Source organism: Perna viridis, chromosome 2, assembly GCF_037379345.1.
Source record: "Perna viridis isolate PV_CMFRI_1.1 ecotype Kerala chromosome 2, ASM3737934v1, whole genome shotgun sequence".
NCBI lineage: Eukaryota > Metazoa > Mollusca > Bivalvia > Mytilida > Mytilidae > Perna > Perna viridis.
Window position 1 is genome coordinate 57,003,977 of NC_142446.1, and position 21,280 is coordinate 57,025,256.

At 32.5% G+C, this 21,280-nt stretch overlaps 1 protein-coding gene across 10 annotated transcripts in view; it reads right to left on the reverse strand.

Annotated features, from left to right (window-relative positions):
• LOC148626188 (serine/threonine-protein phosphatase 4 regulatory subunit 4-like) overlaps nucleotides 1-21,280 on the reverse strand; it is a 56,059-nt gene that overhangs the window by 24,225 nt on the left and 10,554 nt on the right. The window contains exons 1-10 of one of the 10 annotated variants that reach the window (XR_015919997.1): nucleotides 17,699-18,167; nucleotides 10,607-10,715; nucleotides 8,646-8,793; nucleotides 6,186-6,259; nucleotides 5,297-5,403; nucleotides 4,192-4,299; nucleotides 3,033-3,154; nucleotides 2,440-2,562; nucleotides 1,433-1,554; nucleotides 545-619 (exon numbers count right to left, since the gene is read on the reverse strand). Coding sequence is in view for 9 of the 10 variants with exons in the window: in XM_088569958.1 (XP_088426084.1) it covers nucleotides 545-619; nucleotides 1,433-1,554; nucleotides 2,440-2,562; nucleotides 3,033-3,154; nucleotides 4,192-4,299; nucleotides 5,297-5,403; nucleotides 6,186-6,259; nucleotides 8,646-8,793; nucleotides 10,607-10,715; nucleotides 17,699-17,853 (1,143 nt within the window). In the remaining variant the exon portion in view is untranslated. Of the gene's footprint in view, nucleotides 1-544; nucleotides 620-1,432; nucleotides 1,555-2,439; nucleotides 2,563-3,032; nucleotides 3,155-4,191; nucleotides 4,300-5,296; nucleotides 5,404-6,185; nucleotides 6,260-8,645; nucleotides 8,794-10,606; nucleotides 10,716-17,698; nucleotides 18,168-21,280 lie in introns of those variants that run through there. The other 9 variants (XM_088569958.1, XM_088569955.1, XM_088569957.1 and 6 more) reach the window with 9 other exon arrangements.

Below are 21,280 nucleotides of genomic sequence, written 5' to 3' on the forward strand. Positions count from 1 at the left end.
ATAGTTAACATGTTTTAAAGTAAACAAACAAAACTGTAGTGATCTGTTTCCCACATACAAAAATAACTTTATCATGGCCTATTAATATGAGAATCATTTTTTATAGGTAATAAAAGAAATATGTTTAAAGCAATACACTTTTCTTAATTAAATACAACTCTTCTAAATGTGAATAATGAACTATTAAAATACAAATTCATCAATCTCTTCCTTGACAGCAATGACATTTTTTTTTTCAATCATTTAAGGAAAATTCATGTATATAAATAATTTCATTCTTGTAGGCCATAAAATAAAATATCATAGATTATCATCCAATATTTTTCAAACTAATGGGCAGTCGGTAAATTTTTCAAACTTTTTTTAATTAATTTTAGTGCTTTCAATTTAAGTTGGGCAAAAAATCCAAATAAAACTTATCTGGGAGGGTGAAAAAATTGGGTCGGGAGAGAATATTTTTTATTTTGGCTTTAACTGAAAAAGGCAAAATGATCACGATCATTTAAATACACCAATAATATACACATTACTATAAAATTCCTACCGGAAAATTATATGCACAATTCTTCCTACATTCCAAGAATTTTTCGTCATCTAAAATGTCTGGAGTCTCTGTTATCTACAAAAATAAGAAGAATGAAGTATATATAACATAACTGCAAAAATATATCTTCCTGACATGACTTGTATTGAACAGAGTAACACAACCAATATCAAACAAGAATTGTTTACAGGATGTAATTTAGCAGCTATTTAAATCTGTGTCTTACAATCTCTCAAAAATGTATTCTTTCATGTACAGACTTATTTGCAGCAATTTATTTTTGCCTTTTTTTAATTGCAAAATTAGCAAAAATTCATTAGTTGCAAAAATAATCATAGGTTATTATACTGCAATTTCTATATCACTCTCTGTATCATCCAATTACTCCCATATGACACTAGAGACTAAGTTGAGGGATGATATGAGTCAAGGACTGATACCAGGCCATATGGAAAATGCCATGTAATAACCTCTACGTATCGAGGCAGCAAGAACAATGGAAACACAATAAAACTGCTAATAAAAACTTACTAACACCCCAAGTCTATGTCTATATACAAGAGTCAAAGGCCAAACTCAGGAAAAACAAAACGATAAACTAGTGACAAAACATTTATACTTTATTAAATACCATATAGGGGGTTACTTTGGCAGATGTAAAATTCTGCTATTTTTAGGCAAAAAGGTATATGAAAAATGTTTGTTTCTTATTTTGGAGGATGCTGAGTGGTGCACAAAATGTATCAAAGCCTAGAGTGAAAGTTTTGCAGAATTTATTTTTGGTGATTTTTGGTAGATAGACTGCTAAAACATCCCAAAATATGCACCCCTGCAAATACAATACAAAAACGTTAGTTTTACACTTGACAGGTGAAGTAGAAGACTCACTGTTGGACTTATGTCTTTATCTGTGTCTTTGTTCCCTTTAATTTTCTCAAAAGTTAATCCAACTCTACACAGCTTCTTAAAGTAATCCACAAACCATTGTTTCTGTTCATCTGTCAGGTATGCTGAAAACACATAAATATAATGAAATCAATGATGTACATGTATACCTAATCAAAAGCCTTTTTGTAATGTCAGTAATCTTACAGTATATCAAAGTAATGGATCAGAGTAGGATTAAGGTTGTGGATGCTCAAAAACTCTAAAGATTCAAAAACTACGTTTTTGTTGTGTGAAATCAGCAGGGAATGAATTTCAGAATATTTTCCACTAGCTACATTTAGCAAGTACTGAAAATTTACACTTGCTAAATTTAAGTTTTTTGGGTTACTTCTGGACTACACCTATATGACATGTAGAATTCCACTAGCAAATCTGAGTATGTGGAAATACTTTCTACTAGCAAAACTGAATTTCAATTTGTATTTAGCAAGCATTTCCTCTGAAATTTGATAACTGTAATCGGCCCCAAACTGTAAATCACACTCTCTGTCAAAATTCACTTTATAAAGGAGTTGTAAACTGGTAACATCACAAAAAAAAACTGTTAAAAAACGTTAACAGAATTTTTTTTAAAATCATTCCAAATTCAACAATTATGCAATGCCACACATCTGTCAAAGTCAACCGATGACAACAAAACATTACAAACATGGACTTGCACAGATTGTTGTGCTAGGTACATCCAAACCTGTACAGAAAGTTCGATTTTTGACAGAAACCAAAATAGTCCTTTACCAATCTAAATAAAGCAACATATCAAATTTGGAATCAACCCATCCATTGGCAGTCGAAATAAATGCAACAAAATTCAGAATGACAAAGTGATTCCAGTCTACCACCCCTCTTTGAGGAAAATAGAATCTATACTAACAATACAGAGACCATCATCTAAAGTGAGTAATTTGTTTAAAGCTTGACAATTTCTATTTGTACTTTTGGCTACTTACACAACAAACCATGACAGACTTTGCCTATTTGTCTGGCAACTTCTGGCAATGTAGAGTCCTCAGCCTGTATTGCCTGCTGACAAAACTTACACACCAAAGGAATTATTGTTGTTGTACAAGTATCTGAATAAAGGATTAAAAAAATCAAATTATAGGTCTGTAAAGGTTGTACATATTTCAATGGAAATAAAAATGTTTTCACTGAAAAGACTGATTAATGTCTTTTCAAAACAGTGTACAGACCTTTTTATGCTACTTGATGACAATCCATATTTTTGACCATATTTTCAATAAATGATTCATAAAATAATTCATAAAATACTAACCTTTGTGTAATTTTAACAAAACTATGGAGAGATTCATATTTTGTAGTGTAATTTGCAGTTCAAATTGTAGAAACTATGTAGATCCCGTAAAAGTGAAGACTCCAGAGAGTAGCACTTTTGCAGGATTAAGAATATTTGTGTGCTCATTTCACTTTAGGGTTCACTGTCAAAGTTTGTTAAACAAATATTTTCTTTTTAAGCATACCTTATTTTCTGTACATAAGCATGGAATTTATATCATTAAAAAAACTTATAGCATACAAGTACCTGCATCTAACAATGACAGAACATTAACAACAGTCTCTAATCCATGAACTCGGACTGAACTTTCTTCATCCTTTGTAAGTTCAACCAATTCTGGCAATATTGCACTTTTTGTAGCTTCCAGCCTGTAAACAGATTAAATAAAAAAAGTTATGAATTGCAAAAATGGTTTGATTAAATGTCAACACTAAAACTAAAAAGTTCTGAAGCATCTTCCTACTTTCATATGTCTGTGATAATATCAATTATGAAAATTTAAATCATGCTAAGTACACGTGTAAACAAAATAAAGAAAAGGAAAAAAAACAGTAGATAACCTATACCAATAAACTAATCATCAATTCTATCATGCTTACTAATAACTTTGCAAACCTTTCACACCATATAAATCTCCTCTAATTAAAGTAACAAAAATGTCCGTTTATCGAAGTTTGTTTACATAAACACCCACTCAATTCATACTCACTTCCGAGTCCTCTTGCTAAAGAGTGGCTGGTTACACATATACCCAGCAACTCAGGTCATATTAACCCAAGTCCTCCTTTGACAGAGTGAAGCTGACTACACATACGTACACTCAGTTCATACTCACCTAAGTCTTCTTACCAAGTAGTATCTAGTTAAACACCCACTCATTTATTACTCACTCATGTCCAATTGCCACAAAGTGAGGCTGATTACACATACACCCACTTAGTTTATACTCACCCAAGTCCTCGAGCCACAGAGTGAAGCTGATTACACATACACCCACTTAGTTTATACTCACCCAAGTCCTCGAGCCACAGAGTGAAGCTGATTACACATACACCCACTTAGTTTATACTCACCCAAGTCCTCGAGCCACAGAGTGAAGCTGATTACACATACACCCACTTAGTTTATACTCACCCAAGTCCTCGAGCCACAGAGTGAAGCTGATTACACATACACCCACTTAGTTTATACTCACCCAAGTCCTCGAGCCACAGAGTGAAGCTGATTACACATACACCCACTTAGTTTATACTCACCCAAGTCCTCGAGCCACAGAGTGAAGCTGATTACACATACACCCACTTAGTTTATACTCACCCAAGTCCTCGAGCCACAGAATGAAGCTGATAACACATACTCACCCAAGTCCTCGAGCCACAGAATGAAGCTGATTACACATACTCACCCAAGTCCTCGAGCCACAGAATGAAGCTGATTACACATACACCCTCTCACTTCATAATCAACATCTTGACATAAAGACTGAACAACCGGCAAAATCTCTTTCTTTATTCTGAAATCAAAGAAAATGATAAATCCCCAATCACTAGTTTTTGCTTAAAAAGCATGAAAAAAAAAGGAACTAGTCTGTTTTATGTCAAATAAAGACTTATAAAACAAGGACAGCATTATTGTGATAAGGATTGTTGATCTCATGTAAGGTACCAGTGAATATTTGACTATGAACTTGTACATGTAGGTATCACTGTAACCTTGACCTTTGACCTTGAAAATTTTTAGAATCACATATTTTTCTTTTAACTAGATGTAAATGTTTTGAGATAAATTATTACCAATTGAAGAATATAGTTTTCATAAGGATGTTAGGGAATGACCGAATGATAGTAGCCTTATAATATACCTTTCACAATTTTTTCCGACGCAGTCAGTATATTTTCGCTTTTTATCCTTTGACCTTAAAGACGCTCTTCCATGGAAATGGAAGTCACCTGATCACAATTCTGTTTCCTGATTGGCCAGATACTGATAACATAGTGGCGTTCAAATAAAAAAAAAACTATCGAAATTGCGTGCCATGTGTTATTTCCTGAATGAAATGCAGAAAGTAGGAAGAACAAAATTTTAACGCGTCAGCTATCTTTTTTTACAGATAGTACTTCTTAGGTATAGATTTATATACACTGTACATAAAAAATCAGGCTGTTCCATGAGCAAATCATTAAAATATGAAAGAAGAGCACACACACACACTCAAATACTCAAGACATTCGTTTAATCAAAAGTAGTCTTCTCTGAAAATCAATCCTAGTGAAGCTTTTATAGTTAATAATACATCATCCAAGTTTGAAGGAAATCCAACAAAAAATACCATCATGATGACAAGCATAATCTATGGTTTTAAGTTTAAGGTTACAAACAATTCATCAAATTTTGAAAGATACCCCCCCCCCCCCCAAAAAAAAAAAGGTATGACAATGTAACATAATATCACTGAACTTGTAAAAACTAATAAAACTTTTTTTTTATTTTATCCCCTTCTCTTTACTTACACAAATGGTTCGAACTTGGTGCATATTTTCCCAAGTATTTTACAACAAGCCATTCGAGCAGCAACTGACTGGGACAGCTGGCCTTTAGCTATTGCAACATGAAGAATCTGAAACCATAATTAAATAATGTATGATTATTTCGTATTTCTGAAAAATTTGTAATGTTATAATGCATAGAGAATCAAACACCATTTACGAATAGTAGACAATAAACTGCTAAAACTATACAAGCTCCATTGGGTGAGTGAGCAAGTTCTACTTTTGTTAAAACCATTATCAATAATACATGGAAATATTTCCAGACTGCAAAAGACAATATATTGAATGAAAAATGAACAAATTATGGAAATAAAATGCCATTTTGCACTTTTTGTGTCATTAAAGTTTCAGAGGAAGTCAGGAATGTATCAAATTAAGAATTCTCTATCCATTAATTAACTGGTCTTCAGCCTCAGCTGTCAAACTGACTGATTTTATTTTTATTGTTACTCATTCTGTATGATCGATTCCATATGTTGTCTTCTTAAACTAGCTTAATACACATTCTTACACTTCAAGCTAAACATCATGTCCTACATACTTTAAACTGAAGTGCCAGTTTCCCTAGCATTCAAGGGTCCTTACACAAAAATGCACGTTTTCAATAACTTTTTCGTTTCATAAGTTTCAAATATTTACACTATCATTACTTTACATAACTTAATGAAACTGTGCATCTCAATTTTACTGTTTTACAAGCTTTTCCAGATTGTAAAACATTTGAAGTAAGGCTTTTTTATTTACTTTTCTTTTTGAGGCAATTAGCAGAAATTTGTTTTCAGTACAAACCCATGCAATCATCACTAAACCAATGTCTTCAAAATTACAAAGTTATAAATATTTAACAAACCTCTTTCTTGATAACATCTTTCGGGAGTAACTCTATAACATCTAGTAATGTGTCCAACCAGGCATTTGATACTTCTGAAATTGTTTTATTCAATTATTGAACTTCTTTTTTCTCAAATGTTTTTTTTTTTGCAGACATTTCTTCTGTAATCATTCAAGAGCCTTGAAGAAGATAGTGCTGTTTATTTCTAACATTTAGTGAGGCTAATTCTCAATAAAAAAAAATATGTGTGGTTCTGGTCTCCTGACCCACCATTGTTTTCACTGCTGACTTTTTTTTGTCAAGATGAAAAATAAAATAATGGTAAAAACAGATCAAATGTGGAGTGAAAAAAAAATAAAAATCCCTACCTACCAACCCTGTTTCTACCAATTCAGTGTCAGGAACCACAGATATTTTTTACTTGGCCTAAGCTGAACAGAATTTCAGACTTAACAAATCAACAAAACATCTACATGTAATTCATTTCATGATGTAAAAATGTAATAACTTCTATATAAAATACTTCAAAAAAAACCTAGAGGCATTGCTTGCTACAGCTGGGAAAGCCCCATTGCTCTAAACTTAAATACAGATTTGTTTAAGTGATAAAACAGTTGAGAGAGTATCTCAATATGATATTCTTCAGGAAGAATAAATCATAATCTGATAAGTTTTTAAGTAACATTTTCATAATCTCCTTGATAATGATAAAGGTCATTGCATGGCAATTGGGAATTATTGTTTTGAAAAAGTGTGTAAAATTACACAATCTTAGACAGATTGATTGACTATGACGGATACTTCACCAACTTCAGGACCAGAATTGTTGACCAACTGTACAGATCCTGCTTTGTACTTGTCCAACATGTTGAACCTGATTTTTAATGCGCTAGCTCATAGAAGCAACAGCCCATAATTCAGAAGCGGATCCAGGGGTTTGCATCCCACTTTATAATGGAAAATTTGTCATTTTCATGTGTAAAATTGACAGAAAATGGTAAATAATGTCCTAGCACCCCCCTTTTCTGAGAAACCCTGGCTGACACCCTTCCTTTTCAAGGACTCTGACCCCCCTCCCAATTACCCTACTCTGAAACTAAGTAGGTGAAGAAGGAGTGACTACCATTTTAAGGTTTTTGTTGTGTCTCTGTTGGAAATCAAATCAATTATCTCCTGCACTGGTAGCAAGCATTTAACTTCTGAGGCAGTTACATACCATAGATTCAACATCCACCCAAAAGTTAAGATTATTAATATGATCATATGCATTTTTTGTATCCAATATCATAGGTGGAGGGGAGCTAATCCTCACCCCTACCTCTTCGTGCTCAAAAAGTTCGGTTGATTAAATACAAGTAGAAAAATCCCCCTTAAGTCAGTCAGCACATCCCCATCCTTTTTGGAATTTCTAGATCCACTATAAAATATTCATATCACCACTTTAATTGTATGGTTAATCCTTTAATTTGATTTGAAATTTTATTCAAGTTCCAAATTTATGATATCACTTATGTAAGTCATGGGAGTACACCACACTCTTTTAATGATACTTTTTTGTAGGAAGTATGATATGGTCACATGATACTATAATAATATTTACGCACTGTCTATCAGCATCAATACAATAATTACAATTTATGACATATTTCATATAAATTGTAGACTTAATATCCCATGTGATTGTCATTTTATGTAATTATAGAGTATATAGTGATGGAAAAAATCAATATTTTTCTACTAGAAAATGACTGTTAATATGTATGTTAGATAAAACAATGAATCCACCACTTCATCAGGTCAAATAAGGCCAAAAAAATAATAGGCTTGTTTCATGTTACCTGCGAGAAAAAATAGGGTTGGTAGATAGAGAAATTTTTTTTATTTTTCAAAAACATTTTACCTTGAGATAATGGTAAAAAACTTCAACAATGCTTGAGCCAAAATGACCATAAAATGTAATGGGCAGATAGGGTAGCAGGAAACAGGAATATAATTTTTCAGCCTAAATACTGCTCTTGTTTTTCAGTCACTAACTACTCAAGAATAGACACAATAACACAGCCACACCTTGTACAATAAGTTCATTTTCTATTTTTAGAACTTCAAGACTGAATACAACCTAAGTTTAAGCCTGTCATAATAGATATACTAGGCTTTCCAAATCACAGACTATAATATATTGCTCATGATGTCAAAATCTAATTATTCATTTGACTGCATGACTGGAAGTAAATTACAGAGGCTAAGCAAAAACATTACTTTTCCAAAAAGCAATGATAGTAACAAATAACTCTCAAGTACGATATTTTGATGAGTTTCTGTAGTATTGAGTAATGATAATTTGATGAGTTTCTAACTCCGGTTTGGGTTGTTGCATTGTTTTCAGTACTATGTACAATATCAAAATTGTCCATATATAATTTTTACTTATAAAGTAACTTTTCTTCACTGAAACAATTTTTTTTGGTATATAAGTACCTGGATCTTTGCCATCGACACTATTGAGTATTGTCTGCAGAAAAGTTTGGGTATAATTCTGTATTGGAACCAAATTTTTTTGCAAAATCTGTAGAAATGCCGCTGATGCAGCATACTGCATTTCACACTGGGCAACATGGAGCACTTCCTGCCAAGCATAACCAAATAAAACATTATTGTCAAAACACTAATTGATACTTAAGAAGGCAGACCTAGAGTAAGGGACATAACTCTTGAAATCAGTGATATGTTTGTATCATATTCAATTTTTACCAAAGCCTATCAAGCTTTCATTTGAAACAGAATGAAACCAGTCCAAGTTACTTTGATGCTTACATAAGATTAATGTAAAATGCTGAATACAAACGTTCCAATGATTTGTAAGAGTTGTGTTCCGTACCCTAGGTCTACCTCTTTAAATTAATTTTTAATGTCTAAATTACATGTACATGAATTAAACTTCCAATTGAAAAATTTTCAACAGTTACCTTTGCAGAAACAGTTTTAATAAAAAATAAAATATAGAAATCATCTTGTAGATTTTATATTTGTCCCAATCTGTGATGATCACAACATGATTACTTTCTATAAATTTTCGTAGTAATTGTGGCATCTTTGTGGAACACAATTGTCCATGATGGCTATGCATAATAGTCTGCGGTCAAATGTGTGTCTAGTAATAGCAAGATTTGGATGGGCTTCATTACATTAAAATATTTCTTTTTCATGTTAGCCATTAAATATTAAATACATGTATACATAAGAATGTGTTAATTGTAATGAACTTCAAATAAATGTCAAATTGTTGGATTTTCAGGTATAGAAATAGAAAATGAGGCCTTTAGATTGTACCATTTTAGTCACTTTTATGGAAGAGACGGCACAAAAATATTCCCTAGGGAACCTGAATCACAAGCACCATTATTGATGCAAATGTTCAAATCAATAAAAATATCCATTAAGAAGGTCAAGCCAAGTTATTCCTTAACAAAGGGATGCACTGGCCAAGCAAGTTAACAATTATACCACAATCAAATCAATTAATTTTATCTAAAAATTCCATAAATTTGTGATAAAATATTAGATGCTGCTTTAAAAATCATAATAGTCAGCTTCTCTTTAATCCTAAAACTGATCAAATTACATATTGATGGAGGTTTACTTTTTACAGCATATGCCATATGGCTTTTAATAGGCCGGATATCAGCTTAATCCATCATATGTTTGTTTTCCTTTATTGTATAGTGGTTTCACATCTTTAATGGAGGAAAGCTAGCCAAACCATAGCATTATCAAGCAGTTCTATCCACCAGCAAAGGAGCTTGTGCCAAGTAAACTTCATTATTTTGATGTTATTTAAACATAGCTAACACAATGTAAAAGTATGTATCCTATAAGAATAAAACATTAAGATAATTCTCTACACATTTTTCTCATTCCTGCAACATATCCTGAGCCAAAACTGTTCAACAAAAGATGACAGACTTATATGAAAGTATTATTACATAGCAAAAACAGTCTGATTGGATTGTGTAATATATTCTTTATTGCCCTCAGTCATAGAATTGTTAGCTTGCATAATAAGCAAGGGAACTAAGAACTTTTAATACCAGAACACCCATGACAGCAGGGGTGGATTCAAGATTTCAAGTTACCGGTGGGCGTAAACAGAATTAAAGCACAGTATATCCAAAGCAGCAAAATGAACTGGGCTTGATTTTATACAAATTCTCAAATTGAGATTTTTCTCAAATCATTCCTCGACACAAATATCGACCTATCAAATCACTTGAAATCAAAGATTTGAGGAGAAACTAACAGATTTGAGCAAAATCTCAATTTGAGATTTTTTTATGAAATCCAGGCCTGGTCTTATACAAATGTATTTCTGAAACCAGACTAATCCTTTAATACATTCAATACAACTGTATTAGAAATATAAGGCTCAAAAAGTCATTTACCCTGACTTTGGGAACCACTCTTCGCATGCACTCATCATGACTATCTGTATCTTTCAGTAAGTCTGGTAAATTGTTAATCACACTTATTCTCTGTACTTCTTGTCCAGAACTACAAAATAAATTGTATGCAAATTAAAAAAATCTATTGCAGTAATGCTTTTCAGGAAATAGAGTATGTCCTAATTGACAAATCACCTAATGAACTTCCTTAGGTACCAGCAGTTAACTGGACAATTGACAGAGATTTAATACCTACATTTGTTCAATAAACTTTATATCAAATTTATATTAAAATACCTATAAAATGACAGAAAGTTTAAGGAGGTAGACCTAGGGTAAGGGATTTAACTCTTGAAATCAGTGATATGTTTGTATTATATTCAATATTGCCAAAGCCTTTCAAGCTTTCCTTTGAAACAGAATGAAGTCAGTCCAAGTTACTTTGATGCTTACATGAGATTGTTGTAAAATGGTGAATACAAACGTTTCAATGATTTGTTAAGAGTTGTGTCCCTTACCCTACATGTCGGTCTACCTCCTTAAAGGCCCTAGCTTTTGAATTGTCCAGTTACTACCTTTATAGACATTTCAACAGGTAATGGTCATTCAATCCATGGAAGACAAACTCTATTCCCTGAAGTTAACTATATGAATCTTCATTGTCACTTTCTCTTTAATTTGGTTATCTTGAGTTTAAAAATAGGCATTCACCACTTAATTATTATGATTAATATAAAATGTAATCACAGAGAAATATCTCAGCATTGCAGGTGGACAATGAATTATGCATAAATTTCCATTATTTTCAGAGCAACATTCAAAGTTTAGTTTAAAAATAGGCATTCACCACTTAATTATTATGATTAATATAAAATGTAATCACAGAGAAATATCTCAGCATTGCAGATGGACAATGAATTATGCATAAATTTCCATTATTTTCAGAGCAACATTCAAAGTCAAAAAGTGCTTGCCAACTAGGCCAAATAAGTTGGTATTTTTTCTATTCAACACATCATAAGGCAAGTCATTTTCAAACTGGGCAAGTTAATTTTTTCAAAACTTGCCTGATTGACCAGTTGGAAAAATTTCTAATTTCTACCCATGGAGGCACGAGACCGCAATTAATTTTCAAGTGCATTTCAATATACACATTTGAGCAGATTTAAAAAATTCCACCGGCACAAACTGAATAAAACTTCTCTGGCCTAAAGATATGTACAAACAGGATTTTATATATAAATTGTAGAAAATTTTACCATCATTTTCTGAAATTAATACATATAATTCGGAGATGTAAACATGACAAATGAACTGCGTTAAAAGTCCTAAATTTTAACTTTCTTCCACTGAACCAAATCACAACTTTTAGTCAGAATTGATTAATGAAAAAAAATCCCATGTAATTTTAACCTATTTTCTACCAATTAGAGGCAAAACTTCAGCAATAAGTTTCCAGTAAAAATATGAAAAAATGTGGAAGGTACCTACTACCAAAGTTGGAACTATATTCGTATACAACGAAAACCAAGGGGAATTAATTGTGTTCTCGTACCTGGAAACTAAGGTAAATATGAATTAGTTAGAGTTCTACAAAAAGTTAAGTGAAGATCAGGTTAAGATCCAAGTAGTAGACAATTCTGATTGATATTCAATTCTCTGTGGAAAAAAATGACATCAAAACTTATCTCTAGCCACATATCTTAAGTGTCCTTTCTTATACTTCATGATAGGGTTTTTTATTTTCACAATTTCAATGTCTGTTAAACTGTTAATGAAATTCTACAATTGTTGGCAGATTATCTCAAAGGGTTTTCATGGCTCAAATAATGCCATGATTAAAGACGAATTTCTAGAGCTGTTAAGTAATAATAGTTTTGATGATGGTCTCATTAAAGGATAGCTGTTTCACAGCTGTTTGTCTGGTAGAACCATATGGCATGTGTAATAAACTGCCAACATGCACTAGTATATCATTACTAATTAGATAATTCTAATTATTACTGTACATTCTAACTGTTATGTATCTTATCACAGTAATCTTTCTATGGTCTGTAAACCAATATGAATTTCACCATGAATATAAAGATAATTTTTGAACAACAAGTTTGAAGCATCTCTGGAGAATCTCTATGCTACATCTCAAAATGATGTAATAATTTGCTGCATTTAGCATAAAAAAAGAATAATTTAACATGCAATTTGCAATTTGGCCATAACCTTGTGAAGAAACTGCTCTGTTTTACCAGTTAGAAAAACCAACAAGCTTGTCAGTTCTAGTTTGCCAATTATTTTATTTCTTAAGATTGACCACTCACTTTGTTATTTTTAAATGTAAATCATTCATATAAGGGTGAGAGAGGCCTAAATTTAACTGAGGTACATTTTTTTTTGCTGTGAAAAAAATAATTATTATTTTATACCTTTTTTAGTGGCAGACCCAGAGATTTTGAGGGGTGAGTCCAGAAAAAAGGGGGTTGGTTTTCAGGCTATTATTTTTGTTCATATTTTGCAAAATCTTTTTAATAATTTCCAACAAAAGAGGGGGGGGTTCAACTCAGGAACCCTCCCCCTGGATCAACCAGTCATACAACTGTTCTGTTTTGTCACATGAAAATGTTATTATACTACATTACTTCATTGGTTAAACATTGATGTATATAGGATTCTAGTAATCATATATTTTAGGAGATTCTCATTCAATAATTACAGTCATCATTTTATCAAATGAGTGGTAGTTGTGGTTTTTGCTGTTAACGTTGATGTCAACCATGAAACCATGACTAAGTAACAACTTCCTTTCACAAAACATGTAGGAGTAAAGTATTCCTAAAGAATAGACAATAACTCAGTATCAAAATATAAAAAAATCGGAATACATACATTACAAATTTTGATATGTCGTAGCCGTGTTTCAAGGAGTAACCTCTCATTAGTAGCATAACAATCAAATGTATAAAAAGATCTAAATCCGAAAAAAAAAAAACATTGTATATTTGAACTCAAAACTCAAATTATCACAATAAGAAGCAAAATCCATCAGCGAGAAGTAACAGGCTTTATTGTTGGCTGCAGGAGATAAAATTAGTCTGACATCCTGGACCTTCCTATTTTACCTATGACATTTGAAATAATGTACCTAGGTCCTGGGCTTTTGGTTTCGGCTGACCACTGATTTCAAACAAGAAAAGTCTGGAACCTTCCACTCTTGGAAGTAAAATTTGGACCCCTGAGTTTTAGCTCTGTTTTTGGTACTGTGACATCATATATGTTGATAAGTCCACAAACCATTATTCAAATAATTCATAATAAACTAATCAATGAGTTGTACATGTATTTTGACTGGAATCCATTTGAAATTAATCTACAAGTACACATAATGTTTATATTTTTGAACAGATGAGAAGAAAAAACCAGGTTTGAGAGAGTTTACAAATTAAATATAAGTGTCTATAAAAGTTTCTTTATGTGGTTTACAAGCGCACACTGCTGAAAGAGTAATCAAGGAAACAAAGAACATAAAGCAACCAAAATCATACATACAAAGAAACAAAAGTAAATGAGCAACTCGGACTCCACTAAATACTGGGAGCACGGACCAGGTGTTTTCGTAGGGTAAGCGTCCTCTGCTTTTCTAATAATACCCGCCGAGTTGCTCATAAAAAGTCAAGTATGAGGTAGACGAAAGAGGAAAGGAAAACTGTGACATGTTGAACAAATCAGTTTTCTTGGTGCAGATGGATACACCGTAATGATCCATGAGTTCATGATGAGGACCATTAAACTTTGTAGTGATGACTTCAATCTTGTACCAACATAACCCTGTTCCAGAAGCCTAATTGCAAACCAAAAAATTGAAACATTCCTTAAATATAAAGTTGTACTTGCTACCGTGTAGAAAGTTCATAATAGAAAGCAACCAAAATCACTTACAGAGTATGTCCTATGTATACAAATTACATACCAAATTTGACATCAATTTACCCACTTTAAGAGGAGAAAATAGGGACAGAATTCATATCAACTGATAGACAAGGTGATTCCAATTAACAACCCAGTAGTTGAGTAGGGGTATAATATGTACTGTACTTCGATTTTATGTGTACATCATTGTATAAAGGCAACCCAGCCTTCAATAGACCACAATTATTCCATTTTATTTGAAGACATAAAATATCAGACAGAAAGTTTTAATTTCAAGCATACATGTACATGAAGTATATCTAGTAAGTCTACAATCAGATTTTAGACTTCATAGTGGAATTTACTGATTTGAGTAAAATATTGTACATCAAGCCTTAGAAACAGAGAAACAGAGACAAAACTAATATAAAGTTGCACGTTGTCGTGATAGATATACCCCTCACATTAACAGAAAATTGATATTAGACAGCCCTGAGAATCACTTACACTGTATGCCCCATCTATATGAAGATATTTATCCATTCATTGGGAGCTAAGATAACAGTGACGAAATTTTGAAATACAGACAGATGGACAAGACAATTCCAACATACCACCCGCTTGTTGAGTGGGGGTACAATTTATTTTGTAGTCTCTGTTTTCCTGGCTAAATATCAATTAAATTTCATAGTTCACAAGTAACAAAAACAGCAATACAAGAGCTAAGGGGGTCTAACATCTGATTTGGAGTGGATAATTTCAAAATAGATATTTTGACTCAGACCTTTTTGAAGTAAATATTTCCATCATTCTGAATCACTCTTATCTGAATGAAATAAATAATTTCATTTGATATTTGTGCAAAATTAATTTGGTTGTTAACAAAGTGCAAAAAGATGTTTTTGTCCTTAGAAATTTTTCTAGCCCCCATTCAATATCAAATGATTGTCCCCTTCAACTAGAAATTATGGAATGGAATAGTAAACAGCACATGCCTGTGTCTCCATCAGTATTGATCATGTCTGGTAAACATCATTGGGTAATGATTGCTTGACAGTTAAATTCAGGGTCCTATTATCTTACCCTAAACCTATGAACATGAGAAAATCATGGACGTTGATTTGTTAAAATTTTGCAGCAAGACATCCAAACATTTAACAAGGAGATCAAGCATCAAATCATTATTGTCAAGACTCCATGGAGGCACACAATAGATCAATAATTACAAATGTATTACTCTGTACAAATAGAATTATTTCACTTAAAATATTTCGTTGGCGGGGCAGATCCTGAGATTTTGAAAAAGGGGCTTCTAGAGGGGTTTCAGGCTAAAACCTGTTCATTTTTGCATGAATTTAACAAAACCCAAATATCCCCACTGATCAGCCACTGATTGGAAAGTATAATATACATTAAATGTAAGAGGAGTCAATAAAAATATATATATGGTAGAACATCTATTTCCTGCCCTAAAATCAATTTCAGTGTTGGTATAAGTTTTAAAATCCTGTACAAGGAAGTAAAGAATAGGATGCATAAAAATCAATATAAAAACACATGCTTAGGATTTTTTTTTTCATTTTAAGAAAGTGTGACTGTCAACACTTCTATTTACTAACTCTAATTTGATTAAAATCATGGATGCTTTTTTTTCAAGTTTCCTATCAAATCTTAATTACTTCATGAAGAGCAGTACTGATAGATTGTTAGTTTTAATATGATTCTCTTGACAATTTAAACCTTAGCTACAATATCTGAATTTTAAAACGGCAAAAAAACCTTAAAGCAGAAAAGAAACTTAAGGGGTGGTTCAAGAGATTGTGAAAAGAAGGTTTGAGGCTGTTTATTGCTCATTTTTTTTGGGTCAAAATTCTGCACAAAATAAACAAAATTTTCCAACAAAATAGGGGGTATAATCCCAGCACCTTTCCCTGGATCAGCCACAATGTTTGACTGATATGAATTATACAAGATACAGATGTAAATGACTTGACAGTTAAAAAATTGATGACAATGTTGACATGAGCTAAAGGTACACGGAACTAAAGATCATTCTACACAATAACAGCTGTGCTATTCCCACTCTTATCAGAATACATGTCCAGAAGGAAATTCTCATCATTTATGCCTGCATGAATCATTACAAGGGTGTTCTTTCTTAATTATTTGACCACAATATAAAGTACATATGCTGGTCTCTCAAGTCTTGTGGAATTTGGATGAGATTAATGCCTTTTGAAGCTGATCTGGAAGCACTTTGACTATGATGTTATATTATTTTATCTTTGATTTTTCAAATTTGAGCTAAATTTCATGCATTTGTCTTTTGACAGCCCAGCAAATGTGATTGATTGAATGTTGCGGTTTAACACCCGAGCAGCAATATTTCAGCTATATTCAGGCGATGAACATGAAATGGATGATTAAATGAACATGAAATGAAAAAAGAGATGGGACACAAGGAAAATGGGGTCGACAAATGATAAAAGGGAGGGATGGGTAGGGTCAGGCAATTTTGCCTCCTGTGGCAGAGCGCAAAGGTTCCTACTTCCATTGAATACCACAGCAGGGTTCTTTAAAGTGTGAGAAACGTGGTATCTTTCCCAACTTGGTGCACCACTATGGTTTGCGGTCAGGTTTTCCGTATTATAGCCTGACAACCCCAGCAAGTAACACGCCAGGGGTACCCCATTCCACCACCTGGGGCGCACAACACAGTTGTTCTGTGGGTAGAGCGCCTAGCCTCCGGCTGCAGGCCTATTCTTTTGTCACCCGGACCTGCATGGGGCCCCAGCAAATGTGTACCATTGATGTTTTAAAGTCCTTAGCCAGGGATATCATTCATTTTTAAGAAATAAAACATAGACTTGAATAAAAATATTTAAATTAAATGACAAAACTAGTCTAGTCATTTTTAGAACTTTTCATGTCATTCACATTTAAATAGCAGTCTACATGCCTTACATTCAAAACCCAAGTCTATCATAACAGTGCCTGAGAAGAGATGGAAAAATGTTGATTTTCATAGGTCATATAAGACTTTCATAGTTAATTGGAATTAAAAGTAACTAAATACCTGACAAAACACATTCTTAAGAAGCATCCTAACTGATGATGGAGGGGGGTTATAATGTCCTAGTCTTGCAGCCCTTACCAGTATTTAAAGCTAACAAGCTCTCTAACACTTACTCTTCAATAGTATAATATGGGAAATGATCATATCCCATATCGTCAAATTCTTCTATGTCCTGTTCTGGTACTTCCAATAAATCGTCATCTAAGAATAGCTTAACATTTTCTCCTGTACTTGATGACTGTGTAGAAAACACTTCAATTTCTTCCATAACACTCAAGTCAACAGTTTAATTAGATATTTCCAAAGCTGATTGTATATGTCACACGATTTCATTGTATCCAACCCTAAAAAGATGAACTGACTGCACAAAATTATGCCAAACAATTTGGTAAATCCATTGATAAATAACAACAATCCATCGGTGATGTAATACATCTACTACTTCTCACCAACTCTGTTGTCACTAACCATGAACAAGGGGGAAAAACTGATATTGTGTTTCCGTGGAAACAGGAAATGAATCAGAAAAAACTTATTGTTTACACAGATTATGTATTTAATATATCTACATAGATTATCACAATCATCAGACTGTGTTTATGTCTGTCTTAGAACAAAACAACTTTCATGATTGATTTTCTGATACACCAGACCCTCTAAGCCTGATTCATAATGACATTACAGTTTCACAAGTACCCCTATCATTAAATATAGCTAATGGAGGTTTAGCCTTGATATAATTATGGATCTATTTCAGATGTGAAATTTACACTTGCAATTAAATTTCATGTATTGGATTACAAACTTTAGTGGATTTACCAAAACTATCAATATTTTAAATACAAACCATCTGTTAGTGATTCAACTTTGTTAACATGAATAAATGTATTAATAATTTTATTCTCAATTAAATCAGAGAAAGATTTCCTCTAAACAAAATAAAATATTTGAAAACCTAATAAAGGTGCCAAACTATCTTAATTATCAATATTAATTACAATTTGTAAAATTTATAATCATTATCAAAATAATACACAAATAATAAAAAGTTTCTGAGAGAAAATCCATTATTTATGTGTTCAGCTACAGTACAAATAAATGATGAATGCACTCAAGATGCAGCCAATTCAAGTAATGTTTCTTCAATACAGCATAATGTTACTGTTTTTCTTGCTCAGACAACTTGAACAACATGTATGGTTTCTGGGAGTTTTCAGATCAAGTAACATCACTATTATAAAAGTCATTAAAACCAGTTACTTATACAACTGCTTTTCTTGCTTGGACAACTTGAACAACATGTATCATTCCTGGGAGTTATCAGATAACTCTTAAAAGTAACATCACTTTTATAAAAAGTTATTAAAACCAACCATTCAAGACTGAAGAACCTTGGTGAGTATACCACCATACCCTACACACCCTAAGTCAGTCCAGGAAAGTCTCCCACCCTTTTCAAGGCATTTATATGAGTATTAGTATCAGCTGCAATTTTTAAGGTTACACAAACTACATTTTGGTTGAAATAAAATCCTACAAAGTAAAGCTCACTTTCCATGTGACAAGTATAATGTGAGAGAATTCAAGATACAGGTCTTTCCTGAAAAGTGCCTCTCTAACTGATTTCTGTGAAATTCAATCCCATTCATCTTTAAGGTTACTTGTACTAGCGTTTCATCCAAGTTAGAAGGATATCAGACAGATATGACTGTTAACATGGCACCGAGCAGCAGCTTAATGTGGAATAGTAATATATAACTATGTAAATCATATGTGAATGTAAAGACTGAAATTACGAGTGCAAGAAGTCACTGACAATATCAGTGACTTAAAAAGGGAATGTACTGTGGACACAGTAACATAGTGAAGACAGACAGACAGACTGATGGACCAGCTTTAAAAAAATATATACTCGCCTAAACTTAGTTGTGATGATGGGTATGTTAATTTAGACACTTTTTACCCCTGACAAAGGTTGGAAGGCAAAAATAATTTGAGCCCATTTTCTTTATACCTTTTCACATTTTACTTGTATTTTATATGTTTGTAGTTCCTCTCCTTCTTTTAAACATGGCCATTGTTCACTTATTCATTATTTTTATTTGCTTTTAATCTAAAACATTTTACAACATATAATATTAAGACGCTAATATTGTTAGGAACTTCTTGCACTTATAATTTCAGTACTTTATATTCGTATATGATTTGCATAATTATATTCTACAACACCACCTTATGCTGCAAATTGGTGATTCTAGCTTCATAAGAGATCAAAATGTACTTCTTAAATACCATACATGTACATGTATTCTACATATGTTTTTTACTTGTTCAAGGGTGGGAAGTTTTACATTAAAGGATGAAATGATCGATTGGCATTGAACTTTCTGTAATATAGCTTAAAAATGCTTAGTCTCCAAGATGTTTGATTGAGAAACATCACAGTTATGAAGTCACCCGATTTTAAATAGAGCATACTGTAACTTCACATGAACTTTGCCGATCTCAACCTATTGATGAACTGTTGCATTACACAACAAAGTTCTACATTCAAAAGTAAAGTCGGTACATATAAAACATTACAACACAATCTCTAATGAGCTTTTTATTAAGTCGACATTAGCTTTTAAATTTCTCTAAAATGCCAAGCATATTTTCCAAAAAAAAAAGGAATACACTTTTTTTGCAAGTACGATATGTCATAAGATGTGAAATGGTAAAAAACATGAATGTATATCATCAATTGACCTAAAATCTTCAAGTTTCAGCTCACTAAAATCGGTGATTTTTTAAAATTCTGAACCATCCATACATATATCTACGCCAGGGATTATGTGGAAAATGAGAAAATCACTGATTGATTGGGAGTTAAGTTTAATAGAGCACTGAATTAGCCTGGATATTAAAAGCAAGCCAAAATCAGTGGCATAGAGTATTTGACGATTATCGACTTTGAAGACTTCAGTCTTTGATTTTGAATTTAGATTTGCACTGAAATGACCTTAACTGTTATCAGCTGATTACATACATGTCTAGTAGTAGCCAAAACAAAAACTGGTTGGTTTTAATAAAATGAACAATTAGCAATCCTAGACCGAAATGAAATAAAGGTAACAACAAAATTATCGAAGTCATAACCATAACTTGAATAGGGATTATATGAGAACTAGCAAACTGAAGGATCAAATGGCCACTATTTTCCTGACTTGATACAAGCCAAATCTCCTGCTACAATATGGGCTGCAATAGTAAGTTTGCATTATGATGAAAATACATTATAATCTAGAAAAATGAATTATAAGAAAATCCAAAATTTTTTGTGTGTATAACCAGTAAATAGCTGACAAAAATTGTTGGTTTAAAATTTAAAGGATTGTGTCACTGGAGTGAATGGGCAGATCCATAAAAACTTTTCGTTGAGAAATTGTAGAGTACGCAAAAAAAAAAAAACAACAGAGACTTACGCTTTAGGCACACAACCTACGTACCTAACACTACTATTGTTTGTCTGAAGAAATAAACCAGGATTGTCTTTCCCTCACGCCTTCACAACAATTATTTAAGTTAAGATATAATGTTTATTTTAGAAATAAATCATGAAAAACTCAATTTTATCATTGTTTTACCACAGGCTGGCAATTTATGTTGCATTATTACACCCTGAGCAATCACAAAGAGTTAAATAACATCATAAA